Source organism: Lathyrus oleraceus, chromosome 1 (assembly GCF_024323335.1).
Source record: "Lathyrus oleraceus cultivar Zhongwan6 chromosome 1, CAAS_Psat_ZW6_1.0, whole genome shotgun sequence".
Classification (NCBI taxonomy): domain Eukaryota; kingdom Viridiplantae; phylum Streptophyta; class Magnoliopsida; order Fabales; family Fabaceae; genus Lathyrus; species Lathyrus oleraceus.
Window position 1 is genome coordinate 209,141,424 of NC_066579.1, and position 16,250 is coordinate 209,157,673.

General features: G+C 39.7%; 1 protein-coding gene across 1 annotated transcript; it reads right to left on the bottom strand.

Annotated features, from left to right (window-relative positions):
* Positions 1 to 10,381: 10,381 nt before the first annotated feature.
* Positions 10,382 to 14,456, bottom strand: LOC127100336 (plasma membrane ATPase 1). The gene is made up of 12 exons (XM_051037469.1): positions 14,403 to 14,456; positions 14,142 to 14,261; positions 13,929 to 14,070; positions 13,800 to 13,846; positions 13,454 to 13,660; positions 13,246 to 13,365; positions 12,929 to 13,048; positions 12,722 to 12,844; positions 12,537 to 12,641; positions 12,302 to 12,446; positions 12,060 to 12,209; positions 10,382 to 10,488 (listed from the first exon to the last, which is right to left on the bottom strand). The coding sequence occupies exons 1-12, from the start codon at positions 14,454 to 14,456 to the stop codon at positions 10,382 to 10,384; spliced, it is 1,440 nt and encodes a 479-aa protein (XP_050893426.1).
* Positions 14,457 to 16,250: the final 1,794 nt, after the last annotated feature.

The window sequence follows — 16,250 nt, forward strand, 5'->3', positions numbered from 1 at the left end:
CTTGAATGAGGGGCGACACATGGTTGTTTGTAAGACGCTATAGGCATTGATAATTTCCCATACTGATAGCCTGGCGCTGGAAATGGTGACCTCTGAAAAGATGGAGGACCATAAGGTCTTGATGGTGCACCATGAGAATGTTCATCAACTGCCATGACTGCATTGATTACATCCTCTTATTCCTCTTGGGAACTACTAAGGGGTTCAGTCTCGCTAGTCTGGATGCTCGAGATGTCTTGGATTTTTTCACTCTTGAGACCACTCTTGGTGCGTTCTCCCACCATCACCATGTCAGAGAAGCTTGCCTACACACTACTGTAAGACCCCAATTTTGACCCTAAGATCCCTCATGCTATCTCATCATATGCATTAGCTTTGTGATCACACCTTGGCATCCTCCTTACCCATCATTCATTGGGTTTGCATTGGGAGAGGTCACCAAGCACATTTGATTGTATCATACTTTGTTTTTAATTATTTTCAAACCAAAACACCAAAAATATGCCTATGTATAGCTTTGTTTCTTTTGTAGGTAGTGTGTACATCCACCAATGCCCCATCAAGCTCACAACTAGGGTTTGAGACCCTCAATGCAAAGAAATCAATCAAGAGATGGTTCACAATGATTCTATACATCATATATAGATCCCTATGGTTTTGACATATCTTTTGATCAAGAATTCATCAAGAATTTAAAGCTTGTTTGCCTTAGAAGCCCTAATTCATCTAGGTATCTTGTGTGACTTCCTCAACAAGTTTCTTCACCACTTGATCAAATATTTCAAGGGATACTTCATATTACATCATCTTATACATATATGATCCTCCATGAGTCCAAAATATTAAGAGAATGTCAAGTTTGCAAGTTGGTTCATGGTGGTTGACCAGACAAAGTCAACTGGTCAAAACTGAGGTTCCCTAGACCCTATCTCCTACAATGTTTATCATATGAAAATCATTTTTTATGATGAAAGATTATAGGTCATTTTGTCTGAACCTTAGTTAGGAAGTCAACTTCCAAAGACCATAACTGGCTCAATTTGTATGAGATGAAAGCCATTCAAGTTCCATGATCAAATATTTCAAGGGATACTTCATATTACATCATCTTATACATATATGATCCTCCATGAGTCCAAAATATCAAGAGAATGTCAATTTTGCAAGTTTGTTCATGGTGGTTGACCAGATAAAGTCAACTGGTCAAAACTGAGGTTCCCTAGACCCTATTGTAAAGGCAAATTGTCAAACAACGTACAATCACAAGTTTCGATGATGACAAATGACCACCATGGACGAATCGGCATTGTCGATTCCACGTCTACAAACAAATGCAACACATCACCTATCGTATCCTTTCCTATGCTTATCTAAATCTGTTATAATTCTTAAAAACATATGTGGACAAAGTGTGATCATGACGAAATGCATGAAAATCACAAAACACGAATTTTTGCAGATTTGAAGGCCTTGAGTCGACCATAAGGGTCGGCGCATAGCTCACGGCTCAGCGCATAACTCGGCCCAGTTGGTTACTGGTCAGCGCACGCTTGCTTGAGTCGACCACAGGTCGGCGCATGGCATAGTTCAGTTGGCCACGGGTCAGCTCATGGAGCATTTGAGTCGACCATAGGGGTCGGCGCATTTCCCACGGGTCAGCTCATGGAATACTTGAGTCGACCATAGGGGTCGGCGCATTTTCCACGGGTCAGCGCACGCCGACCTATGGTCGACCGTTCGTGCGTGAACTCAGTTTTCTGAGTATTTTTTTACTGTTTGAAAAGCTGTTATTTTGGTTGGAAAGCCAGTTACTATAAATAGAAGTCAAATCACTTTTATCAACTATCATTTGTTAATTTGAATTCAAGTGTTCAAGGAAACAAGAAAGAGTGAAAAAGGTGTCCAAGATTCATCATCTTCATCTTCAACATTTCACAACACATCAACTACACACAACCATTTTTGGTGTGCTCCGTGATCGGCTAAAGGTGATAAGGTTCGAAGCTGAGATTGGAGAATCCGGTTCGGGTTGAAGCTTGTGGCAGGTTCTTTCTTGAATAAAACCGTTAGGGTTTTGTCCTCCAATACCGGTTTGTGTTTTGGGGTTTTTGGACGAATTGCTTCATCAATATTCAGCTGAGCGAAGGTGATTGAGAAGAGGAAGTCTTCATCAGTCTAGTAGCGGATTCGGTGATATTGAAGGGAAGGATTCGGGTTCGATTCGTTGTGTTTGAGATCAGCCAGGCCGAGGGTTTGAAGAACGGAAGATTCTTCAACAAAGGGGCTGGAATCGGAGGTTTAGCAACAACGATCGAAGGTCTTGATTCATCTTGAATCAAGGAGCAAGGATAGGAAGCACCATTCAACACATTGGGAGTGCTGTTGTTTACTTGCTTTGCAATCCTTGTATAAACGGTTAAATTTCACAGGTGATATCTAATTAAATCATCTCAATTCTAAGTTTAGAATTGAGGGCAGACGTACCCCGAAGCGAGGACGACGGGGGAACTGCCTCATCAAATCTCTGTCTTCTTTGATTTTCTGCATAAGTGTTTTTCAGCTTAAAAATTAAGTGATTTTAGTTTAAGCAATTTTACCAAACATTGATATAAGTTGAGTAAGAGATTAAAACTCTGTTTTTGAATCCAAAGTACAATAGTATATTGTACTAGATTAATTTGAATTACTTACTCAACAAAAATATCACTTGGAGTGTTTATGCACGCCAAGTGTTTGAAAATTTGCCTAAACCAAAGTTGTCTTAAGTTTGTATCTTGTTTAATTTGGTATTTGGATCATTGGAACTAGGAATCCTAGTAAGTGAAACATATCATTGATTGTGCAATTAGTGTAGTGATTTGTATTTCACTTTATCTCTAATCCATTAGCTTAACGCATATCCGGTTTTCCAATAACGGTTCGTTTTAGACTAAAATTTTCCTCGGCCGCTTCCGCACTTAAAATAATTTTTCAAAACCAATTTTAAATTGGTAGCGCCGACTCAAGTTTTTAATTGGGATCTATTCAACCCCCCCCCCCCCCTTCTAGATCCGTGCCATAGTCTAACAAGTGGTATCAAGAGCTTCGGTTCACTCCGTGCTTCAAAATATAACTTTGATAGAAAATGGCTAACGAACCTAAAGGGCATAACCAATGAGAACAACGAATTGGTGCCTAAGCCCGAAGCACAATGGACCGATGATGATGAAAAGAAATACAATTATGATTGGAAAGCCAAAAATATCCTAATCTCCTCATTAGGTGTAGATGAATACTATCGTGTATCCCATTGTCCTACTGCCAAGGCCATGTGGGATTCACTACAAATTGCCCATGAGGGGACGAACGATGTTAAGTTGGCTAGAATCAACACACTAACACAAGAGTTTGATCTCTTTTTCATGGAGCAAGGGGAAACCATTGCTGACATGCAAAAGAGATTTACTCATCTTATCAATCGATTACATTCACTTGGTAGGCCTGTTTCCAATGATATTGCTACTAATAAGATCTTGAGATGTCTTAACAGGGAATGGCAGCCAAAAGTGACCGCCATCAAAGAGGCAAATGATCTTACCACATTGGACTTGACAACATTATTTGGTAAACTACAAGAGCACGAACAAGTTCTCTTGAGCCTGGAACAACACGAAAAGAAAGATAAGAAGGACAAAGCAAAGGTGAGTGAAAAGAAATCCATAGCTCTAAAGACTTCCTCCTCGAAGTCTCAAGCAAAAGAGCAAAGTGATTATTCATCGAGTGACGAAGAAGAAGAGGACAAGAGTGAAGATATGGGGCTGTTCGTTAAACGTTACAATCGTTACGTGAGAAAGAACGATATCCAACACTCCGAGAAGAACTTGGTAAACTTCCGGAAACAATCTAGGTACTCTAAAAATGATGACTCAAAAGGTAAAATAACTAGAGGGTCGTGCTATACGTGTGGAAAGCCGGGTCATTACAAACCGGACTGTCCGATGAACAAGAAGACAAAAGAAAAAGAATCATACAAATCACACAAGAAACCATCAAAGCCAAGGAGAGCATACATAGCTTGGGAAAGCGATAGCGACTCCTCCGATGATGAAAGTTCTAGTGATGAAGATGAAAATGCAAACCTATGTCTCTCTGCTCATCAAAAGAACAAAAAGAAACAGGTACGACATGCTAAATATGAAAAATCCTCTAGTATGTCTCATCATGAATTGCAAACTGCTTTTGATACTTTACACTGTGAAGCGAAAGAGGCCTTTAAAAGGCTTGCCTCAAATAAGAATTTTTTTTCTCATTTGGAACATAAAATTCAACAATCCGAAAGGAAACTTGAGGCACTTAAAGCTTCTATAGTGGAAAGCACAAAAATAAGTTATGAGGACCTTATAAGTAGAATGATGAACTTTGGGTGTGATACTTGTTACATTTGGCAAGATGAAGTAAGAAACCTAAAGGCCAAACTTGACAAGGCCCTTGAGCCCAAGATTACTTTTGCTATCGACAAATCAAACTTTCGAAAAAGTATGGTTAATCCATATCAAAAATATAAATATGTTATAAAGGATGAAGATAGCAAAAGCAATCAAAATTTAAATTTCTCTTGTCTCTATTGTTGCAAGAAAGGTCACTCCATTGCTAAATGTAGGTTTAGGAGATTTTTAGTTCCTAAAGGCATTTATCAATGGATGCCCAAATGCAACCATTTCGTTCCTCACCATTCAGGACCCAATAAGCCATTGGGTACCTTCTCTTGTTAATTATATTGCCATAGGTACAATGCCTCGAGACTACCGAGAGAAGATGGGTTCTCGACAGTGGATGCTCAAGGCACATGTCAGGAGACATATCACTCTTCATTGACTTCGTGGCTAAGAAGAAGGGATATGTAACTTATGGTGACAACAACCGTGGAGCAATACTTGGTAAAGGTAGTGTAGGTAATCCCTCTTCTACTACTATTTCTGATGTATTGCTTGTTGAAGGTCTTAAACACAATCTACTTAGCATCAGTCAATTATGTGACAAAGGATACAATGTATCGTTTTCAAAAGATTGTTGCAAAATTGTACATAATGATGATAAGAAGAGTATGTTTAATGGCCTGCGTGTGAACAATGTCTATATGCTTGACTTAAATGAAGTATCGTTAACAAGTGACAAATGCCTTGTAACAATGAGTGAAGATTCATGGTTATGGCATAGGCGTTTAGCACATGTTAACTTTGACTTACTAAACAAAGTAGTCTCAAAAGATCTAGTCCTAGGTCTCCCCAAAATTAAGTTCACCAAGGATCACCTTTGTGATGCTTGTCAAAAGGGGAAGCAAACGAGGATCTCATTTAAATCCAAAAATATCGTTTCAACAACGAGACCTCTCGAGCTTCTTCATATGGATTTATTTGGGCCATCTAGGATTAAAAGTCTAGGAGGAAACTATTACGGTTTCGTAATAGTGGACGACTTTTCTCGATTTTGTTGGACTATTTTTTTAGTAAGCAAGAGCGATACGTTCGCCGCCTTTGAAAGATTTGCTAAGCTTTCCCAAAATAAACTAAATACAAACATTGTTGCAATTAGAAGCGATCATGGGGGTGAGTTCGAAAATCACTTATTTGAAGAATATTGCGGTAACCATGGTATTGATCATAACTTCTCCGCTCCACGTACTCCTTAACAAAATGGGGTTGTGGAGCGTAAAAATCGAATTTTGGAAGAATTGGGAAGAACAATGATCAACGAAAGTGGCTTATCGAAATATTTTTGGGCCGACGCCATTAGTACGGCTTGTTATGTTCTGAATAGGGTGCTCATTCGCCCCATTCTAAATAAAACACCGTATGAGCTTTTAAAAGGGCGAAAGCCAAATGTTTCTCACTTACATGTTTTTGGTTGCAAATTCTTTGTATTGAACAATGGAAAGGAAAACTTGGGAAAATCCGATTCCAAGGCTGACGAAGGTATCTTCCTCGGATACTCTCAATCTAGCAAAGCATATAGAATATATAACAAACGATTACTTGCTGTAGAAGAGTCTGTACATGTCACTTTTGATGAATCCAATCCGAGAAACGTCGAAAAGGGTAGTGTTTTTCATGGTGCAGGTACATCTACCGAAGACATACTCAAAGGTGGCGAGCCGGGGATTGATCAACCCGACATAGTCAAAATTGAGGAGGACAAAGATGTACACCATGAGGAAACCGAGGTAGTTCATCCGCCTTCAAACGATGATCTCCCTCAAGCTTGGAAGTCTTCCAAAGACCATCCAATCGACAACATTCTCGGAGATATCTCAAAGGGTGTAACAACTCGATCTAAGCTAAGTAATTTCTATTATCACTTCGCTTTCGTTTCGCAAATGGAACCTAAAAACCCTAAAGAAGCCCTACTCGATGAACACTGGTTTTTGTCAATGCAGGAGGAACTTAATCAGTTCACCAGAAATGAGGTTTGGGACCTTGTCCCTCCTCCGCGAGATCATCGAGTAATCGGCACCCGATGGGTGTTTAGGAACAAGCTGGATGAAAACGGGGTAATAACCCGTAATAAGGCGCGTTTAGTCGCGCAAGGGTATAACCAAGAGGAAGGCATCGACTATGAGGAAACTTATGCGCCAGTTGCCCGACTCGAGGCTATACGCCTTCTCCTTGCCTTCGCTTGTGTGAAAGACTTTAAGCTATTCCAAATGGATGTTAAGAGTGCGTTCCTTAACGGTCACATAAATGAAGAGGTTTATGTCGCACAACCTCCGGGTTTCGAATCCCATGAGTATCTTGATCATGTTTATAAACTGAAAAGGGCTTTGTATGGCCTCAAACAAGCTCCTAGAGCTTGGTATGAGAGACTAAGCAAATTCTTACTTGATCGAGGTTACTCAAGAGGAAAGGTTGACACAACCCTCTTCATTAAACGTCAAGGAAAGCATTTGATATTAGTGCAAATTTATGTAGATGATATTATATTTGGGTCTACTAACATGAATCTTGTGAGAGAATTTTCAGACCTTATGCAGGGCGAATTTGAGATGAGTATGACGGGGGAGCTCACATACTTTCTCGGTTTGCAAATTAAACAACTCAAAGAAGGGACTTTCGCGAGCCAAACAAAGTACTATTTGGACCTTATCAAGAGATTTGACATGGCAAAAGCTAAGGCCATAGACACCCCCATGCCTACTTGTACAAACTTGAACAAAGATGAAGACGGTAAGGAAGTAGATGTAAAACGGTATAGAGGTATGATTGGATCACTCCTTTATCTTACTGCTTATCGTCCCGATATTATGTTTAGCGTATGCATGTGCGCAAGATATCAATCATGTCCCAAGGAATCCCATCTAAAAGCTGTCAAACGAATACTTCGATACCTATCTGGTACTCCGAAGTATGGACTATGGTATTCCAAAGGTAATGATTGTTCATTGGTAGGTTTCTCCGATTCCGATTTTGCCGGTTGCAAATCGGATAGGAAAAGCACCAGTGGCACTTGTCACTTATTTTCAAACTCTTTGGTCAGTTGGCATAGCAAGAAACAGGTTTCAGTTGCTTTGTCAACCGCCGAAGCGGAATACGTTGCCGCCGGTGGTTATTGTGCCCAAATCCTATGGATTAAGCAACAACTATTGGATTTTAACCTCAAACTTGAACGTATTCCCATTTTTTGTGACAATACAAGTGCCATTAACCTGACCAAGAATCCTGTGCTGCATTCTCGCACCAAACATATCGAAATTCGACACCACTTTCTTCGGGATCATGTAGAGAAAGGTGACATTGTATTTGAACATGTTAATACTGAAAATCAACTAGCAGACATCTTCACAAAGCCGCTAGCCACTGAACCTTTCTTTCATATCCGCCGAGAACTTGGTATTCTCGATATTTCGGAATGGGCACTATAATCTACTGTTTTACCTTATTCCATTTAAGACTATAATCTTGTACTTCTAACAAACTGATGTTGTTGCAAGCACAAGTTTATTGTTCACCAAGTCACTCCGGCATCGAGGTGATATTGTTCCCTTCTCTCTCTCTCTCTCTCTATCTGCATAGCTTCATGGTTAACATAGCTATACCACATAATGATATTGTATATATATGCATGATGTATCTCCTTGGATGTTTATTGCTGTATGGCATTTTAATTATGCATAAAACTTGTCAATGCATGTGCAAAATAGTGAAAAACTGAAATTTTGTCTGTATGAGTCGACCGTAACAGGGGTATGGTCGACGCACACTTAACATTTTTTTAAATCTCTCAAAAATCAAACAGTATGCGTCAACGCATACAGAGGTATGGTCGATGCATCGCTTACAAATTCTGTTTTTCTGCAGAAACCGTTTCATGCATCTACATTCAAAAACCATCATTAAGTGTGCATTTACATTCCATTACCTTTCAAACTACCCACTACCTTGTAACCTGCATCTACCTAGTTTCTATTGTCCCTTGATCTTTCATCTTCCCAAAACCCTAACCTTTCCTATATAAATAGGGAAAAACCTCTCTCTAGCAAAATCACTCTCAAAAACCTTCACAAACCTTCACTCTATACCCACACACACTAAGTTTCAAACCTGCTCAAATGGCTTCCACATCACGCAGACCTACCGGCAAGAGATCCCGAGAATCATCCGCCGCATCTCTACCCATATCTGCTGTATCACTCATTCCACCAGCTCGCGTCGAAGCCTTCAACAAAGATATCGGCAAAAGAGGAGTTGTTCGAAAACATGCGTTCTACAAACTTACCGCCAAACGCATGCACCTTGTAGAAATCATGGCTCTGCTACAGCATCAAGGCAGTGTCAACTTCTTGGAATGCAACGCTAAATACAGCGAAGATTTAGTCCGAGTGTTCTACGCCGGCCTTCATGATAACTTTCGCGGGCACAAGTTTCATTCCAGAATCGGCACGACAAAGGTATCACTTAAGTCAAATGTCTGGAACCAATATTTTGATATGTCATTGGATGATGCTGAAAATCCTCTAGCTGAGATTGTTAACAGTGACTCGTTCCCACGAACTGTCACTGCCGGCAAGCTGAAAACCGGAGAACGGATTCTTCAGTGGATTGTCTCTCGTATCCTGCGACCAAAGAAAGGTGGTCTCTCCAGAGTTGAACAGGCTGAGGTTCATCTCATTTACATTCTGAAAAATAAGCAGAAAATCAACTGGCCTTACTACATTGCCAGTAGGATGTTCAGTCTACGTGATTCCGGACGAGGAACTGCTCTTGCTTACGGATCTTTCATTCAAGAGGTCCTTACTGCAGCCAACGTTAATCATCCGTCTTTCCCGTACACTTCCATCTCATCTGACAAAGAGTTCAGCCCAAAAACCCTGTCTATGATGGGATATTTTTGGTGCGATGAGCGGAGAATGTATAAGTTTGTTCGAAGAGGAAATGTTCCTGCGCCTGTTGCAGCAGATGATGACAGTGATGAAAGTGAAGAAGAAAAAAATGAAGAGGAAAATGAAGAAGAGGAAGCCAGGCACGCTTTTGATCACAATGGTGGAGATGATAGTCCTCCACCCGTTGACACTCACGACTACTCCGATTCTGCTTGGGCTCAGCAGTCACATTCAACTGAAGAAGATGTTCCACGCTGGGGTGGCTGGGGTGACTGGAAACATAAGGGCTGGTCAACTCAACGTCAATTCTACCGGCCGTATCACCAGGATGATGAAGAACCTCCTCAGTCCCCTTCACAGCAAGCAAACTCTTTAGAACTGTTGGATATGATGCGCAATATGCTGATTGCTCAACAGTCCTTCATGCAAACTCAAGATGAGCGTTATGCTCATATTAACGATCAACTTCAAGCCCAAAATGAGCGTCTCGACACCTTCTCTACAAGCTTGAATGACCGGTATGCAGCCTTTTCGGCATCATTTGACCGTCAGGAACGGTCGATCGACGAGAGTTTCAAGCATCTGAACGGTGTTACCGAATACCTATCATCTCTGGCTGACCCCTAGAAAAACCCGGGCATTTGTTACCATCCAGGACACCGCCATTAGGACATAGACATTCACATGCACTTTGTAGTTTGATTGTTCCTTTGGATGTATTCAGTTCTCTGTTTTGCTTGTTTACTTTCATGTGTAAGTTCTTAATTAATGACTATTGCTCAGAAATGATATTGGTTTGATATTATTATCTGTTTGTGTTATTTCCTGTGAAATTTCTTTGTTATGTTGAATAATCATTCTGTGTCTCTTTTTGATGTTGTCAAAGGGGGAGAAAGTGTCCAAAAGCAGGCAGCCAAAAATGTTCAACACAATTAACAGTCGTTTTGTGCAGATAGCCTTAGGTTACAAAAGAAAGGGGGAGTGTACCGCATGCTGTTTGTCTCGTTGGTTTTGCACAGGTTGTCATCATCAAAAAGGGGGAGTATGTAAAGGCAAATTGTCAAACAACATACCATCACAAGTTTCGATGATGACAAATGACCACCATGGACGAATCGGTGTTGTCGATTCCACGTCTATAAACAAATGCAACACATCACCTATCGTATCCTTTCCTATGCTTATCTAAATTTGTTATAATTCTTAAAAACATATGTGGACAAAGTGTGATCATGACGAAATGCATGAAAATCACAAAACACGAATTTTTGCAGATTTGAAGGCCTTGAGTCGACCATAAGGGTCGGCGCATAACTCACGGCTCAGCGCATAACTCAGCCCAGTTGGTTACTGGTTAACGCACGCTTGCTTGAGTCGACCACAGGTCGGCGCATGGCATAGTTCAGTTGGCCACGGGTCAGCTCATGGAGCACTTGAGTCGACCATAGGGGTCGGCGCATTTCCCACGGGTCAGCTCATGGAATACTTGAGTCGACCATAGGGGTCAGCGCATTTCCCACGGGTCAGCGCACGCCGACCTATGGTCGACCGCTCGTGCGTGAACTCAGTTTTCTGAGTATTTTTTTACTGTTTGAAAAGCTGTTATTTTGGTTGGAAAGCCAGTTACTATAAATAGAAGTCAAATCACTTTTATCAACTATCATTTGTTAATTTGAATTCAAGTGTTCAAGGAAACAAGAAAGAGTGAAAAAGGTGTCCAAGATTCATCATCTTCATCTTCAACATTTCACAACACATCAACTACACACAACCATTTTTGGTGTGCTTCGTGATCGGCTAAAGGTGATAAGGTTCGAAGCTGAGATTGGAGAATCCGGTTCGGGTTGAAGCTTGTGGCAGGTTCTTTCTTGAATAAAACCATTAGGGTTTTGTCCTCCAATACCGGTTTGTGTTTTGGGGTTTTTGGACGAATTGCTTCATCAATATTCAGCTGAGCGAAGGTGATTGAGAAGAGGAAGTCTTCATCAGTCTAGTAGCGGATTCGGTGATATTGAAGGGAAGGATTCGGGTTCGATTCGTTGTGTTTGAGATCAGCCGGGCCGAGGGTTTGAAGAACGGAAGATTCTTCAACAAAGGGGCTGGAATCGGAGGTTTAGCAACAACGATCGAAGGTCTTGATTCATCTTGAATCAAGGAGCAAGGATAGGAAGCACCATTCAACACATTGGGAGTGCTGTTGTTTACTTGCTTTGCAATCCTTGTATAAACGGTTAAATTTCACAGGTGATATCTAATTAAATCATCTCAATTCTAAGTTTAGAATTGAGGGCAGACGTACACTACAACAAACAAGACCTTAGACAGCGCTTTTTTTAGCCTTAGACAGCGCTTTAAAGCGCTGTCTAAACCTACGCTGCTAAAGGTTTAGACAGCGCTTTTTTAAATCTTAAAAGCGCTGTCTAAGCCCCCCCCCCTTAGACAGCGCTTTGGCCAAAAGCGCTTTATAAGACCCTCTTATTTTAAATTTTTTAGGTATACCTTAGACAGCGCTTTTGAAAAGCGCTGTCTAAGCCCCACCCCCTTAGACAGCGCTTTGGCCAAAAGCGCTTTCTAAGACCCTCCTATTTTAATTTTTTTAGGTATACCTTAGACAGCGCTTTTCAAAAAGCGTTGTCTAAGCCCCCCCCTTAGACAGCGCTTTTGCCTAAAGCGCTTTCTAATCCCCCCCTTAGACAGCGCTTTTTACCAGCAAAACCGTCAGCTTTCTCAATGAGATCATCAATGGAAACAGCACCTAATTGATCTTTATTTTCACCGAGCAGTGATGAAGAAGGATACATGTTAGTCCCCATCCCTAGACGCGTTCCCGTTTCCTTACCTATTGCGAGTTGATCACCTGAAAGTTTTTTTTGTAGCATGAGTATAGTTTGCATTATATAAAATCATTGACTCAATTTCAAATGACGGTGGTACTGTGATACAACGTACCAGTGATCATTTTGACACTAACGCCAAGATCAAGAGCTCTTCTGATTGTTTCTGCGCTATCATGTCTCGGAGGGTCAAAAAGAGGGAGAAGAGCAACAAACTCCCATGGTCCTCCTGCACTTTCCTTACTTCCCTCCGGTACTTCCTATATGAAAAAAAAAACTTCGGTGCTAAGGAAAGAATACATGATAATTGACTTATCCGATTATGAAGAATTCGTAAGAGGGAAATAAACCTGTCTTGCAATCCCAAGAGAACGAAGTCCACGTTCTGCAAACTTGTCAATCATCGCATGAACCTTCCGTTCGATTTCTGCCTTGTTTTGTGCAAGATTGAGAATCTACACAGTATATGAGAAAAGTTTATCAATGATCGGTAGGTTGCGTGGTTCTTGAAAAGCGAGAATGAATTATGTATTACCTGCTCTGGTGCACCTTTGCTAACCCTGTGCATATTACCAGCACCATCAATGTATGTAAGGGCAGTTCTTTTATCAGTTGGATTAAACGGAAGGAAATGAACTTCTTTTATTCCAGCTCGTGCCTTGCGAAACCAAAGGACTATTAGTAGACTAACCAAATTTCAACTACACAACATGATGGAAAACAAACTTTGAAGAGTCTGTACCTCCTTTGGGTCTGCCAACATTGAAACGATTGCGCAATCAATTGCATCTTGGTTCTCCATCCTTGATGCTCTTGCAGCCATAAGTACAACCAAATCCTTGCCAACACCTTTGGCAAAAACCTGCCAGATATTCATGATTGTTAGGGGAAACAAAGTTAATATACATCCTGGTCAAAGATTGTTTCAGTCAGAATTCAAACTCGGGTTTTTCCGAATACTAATATTTATCTGTTTGTATACTTTTGACAAATAAAGAAACTTATGTCTCAAGTAATTGCGATGTTCTATTTTATCTTTAGAAAGAATAAGATTAAAACCTCAATCATTTCCTTGTCCACTGTAAGCTTGTTAAGAGTTAATGTGCCTGTTTTGTCACTGCATAACACATTCATTCCGTCCATTTCTTCAATAGCAGTCATTCTCTTTGTTATAGCACCCTGCAACAATGATGCATATGATCAAAACTTGACAACATCTTTAAAAAGCTACTGAAATGTTGGAATAATCAATGTACTAATTGCAAACCTGCTGAGATAACTTATGTGAGCCAATAGCCATTGTAACTGAAAGAACAGTTGGCATTGCAATAGGGATTCCTCCAATTAGTAGCACTAGAAGGTTATCAATACCGTTTCTGTAACCATATCCGTGGACGCCGTATATCACAATGATTTCAATAATCATTCCAATAGCAATTGAACAGATGCAGAAATTTCCAATAGATGTCAAAACCTGTAATAATATTTGTCACGCAGTGAGCATTACTATCACAACATTCGGTGATGTCAAATAGTGGCTATAACAATGTAAGTATAGTGGAATTTGAACAAATCGCTTTTGTCTGCGATACATTATTTAGTATATTATGTACCTGTTGGAAATGTCCAACGTGTGTTGTAAAATGAATAACATTTGTAACTTTCAAATCAAGTTAACCAAAGGTTATAAGAGTACAGTTTCATAGTTATTCTAATTTTGTATGATTTGAAATAATGAAAACCATTGAGAAATAACAAAACAAACAAAAAAAGGAAGAGACTTACCCCTCCATGTGCCATAGCAATGGCCATGAGAGCAGCAGCTTCCATAACCCATGACAAAGGATTCCACATAAACCCTAAAAACTTCAGTATTTTACTTTCCTGTACAAGAAGTTAAAGTTACATAACAATTTGGTAAGAAACTATATAAGCACTTAAGTCAGGATTCTAACCTTTTTTTCTTCAAGTTTATTGTATCCAAACATGTCAAGCCTCTCTTGTACTTCCTCAGAGGTTAAACCTTCTTTTGTGCATTTTAGATTATCAAATACCTCCTCAATAGGAATGTTCTCCTATACATACAACAAATTCCAAATTTATCAAATGTCTAATACTTCTGATGGAAGGTGTGTATAGTGTCTGACACGTCTCAGTGTTTCACATCGACGCAATACAGACACAGACACATGTATCAGTGTCATGTTTTGACATACCAAATCAACAGCTTCCTTTATAACAGCATCAAGAGACATAGTCCCTTCCACCATTTTCTTTATTTTCTGCTCCCCTTCAATTTTGAGCTCTAAATCAAAATGAGTTAAAATTACAAAATTATGGAACCTAATGGGCATAATTTGTTTCAAAATTATGGGCATACCTTAATTACAAAATTACAAAATTATGCAATCGATAACGAATAACCTTTGTGTAATTTGTTTCACGTATTGCGGGTTTCGGAAACGGTGAAAGACGAACAAAACGCAGTAGTGGAGGAAGAGCATTAGAGCAGAACGTACCGTATTCAAGTGATCTCCTTGCGCTGCAACCTTCGATTCAACGTTCGCAAGAGCAAACCCCCACTTCGAAGGTATTCCTCAGGGTTAGGTTAATTTAAGTTGAAAAACCTAGGGTTCTTCCCCAGTTTGGCTTGATTGGAGCTTAGGGTTAGGTTTCAAGAGGAATTTATGGCGTTTTGTGGTTTAGCTAGAGAAGAGGAACTGATAGGGTTTCAACGTTCGCAGGAGGGAAAACAAAAGAACAGAGAACGAAAATTGAAATGGAGTCTGAAATTTTATTTTAATTAGACCTTAGACAGCGCTTTTGTGGAAAGCGCTTTCTAAGGTATGCCTTAGACAGCGCTTTCCAAAAGCGCTTTCTAAACCCCCCCTTAGACAGCGCTTTTGGTTTTAATTTTTTTTTTAATTTAAAGACTTTAGACAGCGCTTTATCAAAAGCGCTGACTAAGGTCTATATTTAAAAGCGCTTTCTAAAAGCGCTGTCTAAGGGGGGGTCTTAGACAGCGCTTTTAGAAAGCGCTGTCTAAGACCCCCCCTTAGACAGCGCTTTCATTATTTTTTTGGAACATTTTCCGTGTTTTATTTTAATTTTAACCTTAGACAGCGCTTTCTTTTAAAAGCGCTGTCTAAGATGCGCTGTTAAAAGTCATTTTTGGCGTAGTGGTACCCCGAAGCGAGGACGACGGGGGAACTGCCTCATCAAATCTCTGTCTTCTTTGATTTTCTGCATAAGTGTTTTTCAGCTTAAAAATTAAGTGATTTTAGTTTAAGCAATTTTACCAAACATTGATATAAGTTGAGTAAGAGATTAAAACTCTGTTTTTGAATCCAAAGTACAATAGTATATTGTACTAGATTAATTTGAATTACTTACTCAACACAAATATCACTTGGAGTGTTTATGCACGCCAAGTGTTTGAAAATTTGCCTAAACCAAAGTTGTCTTAAGTTTGTATCTTGTTTAATTTGGTATTTGGATCATTGGAACTAGGAATCCTAGTAAGTGAAACATATCATTGATTGTGCAATTAGTGTAGTGATTTGTATTTCACTTTATCTCTAATCCATTAGCTTAACGCATATCCGGTTTTCCAATAACGGTTCGTTTTAGACTAAAATTTTCCTCGGCCGCTTCCACACTTAAAACAATTTTTCAAAACCAATTTTAAATTGGTAGCGCCGACTCAAGTTTTTAATTGGGATCTATTCAACCCCCCCTTCTAGATCCATGCCATAGTCTAACACCTATCTCCTATAATATGTATCATATGATACTCATTTTTTATGATGAAAGATTATAGGTCATTTCGTCTGAACCCTAGTTAGAAGGTCAACTTCCAAAGACCATAACTTGCTCAATTTTTATGAGATGAAAGCCATTCAAGTTCCATGATAAAATACAAGATGTTATTTCCAACTTTTATTCTTGTAAGAAGTTCAAATTCAACTTTCAAATGCATGTTCCAAGAGGAAACATTATAGGTCATTTTGGGCCATTACCATTGAACAAGTGATTTTTCTCAAATTATAAAATGCATAACTCCT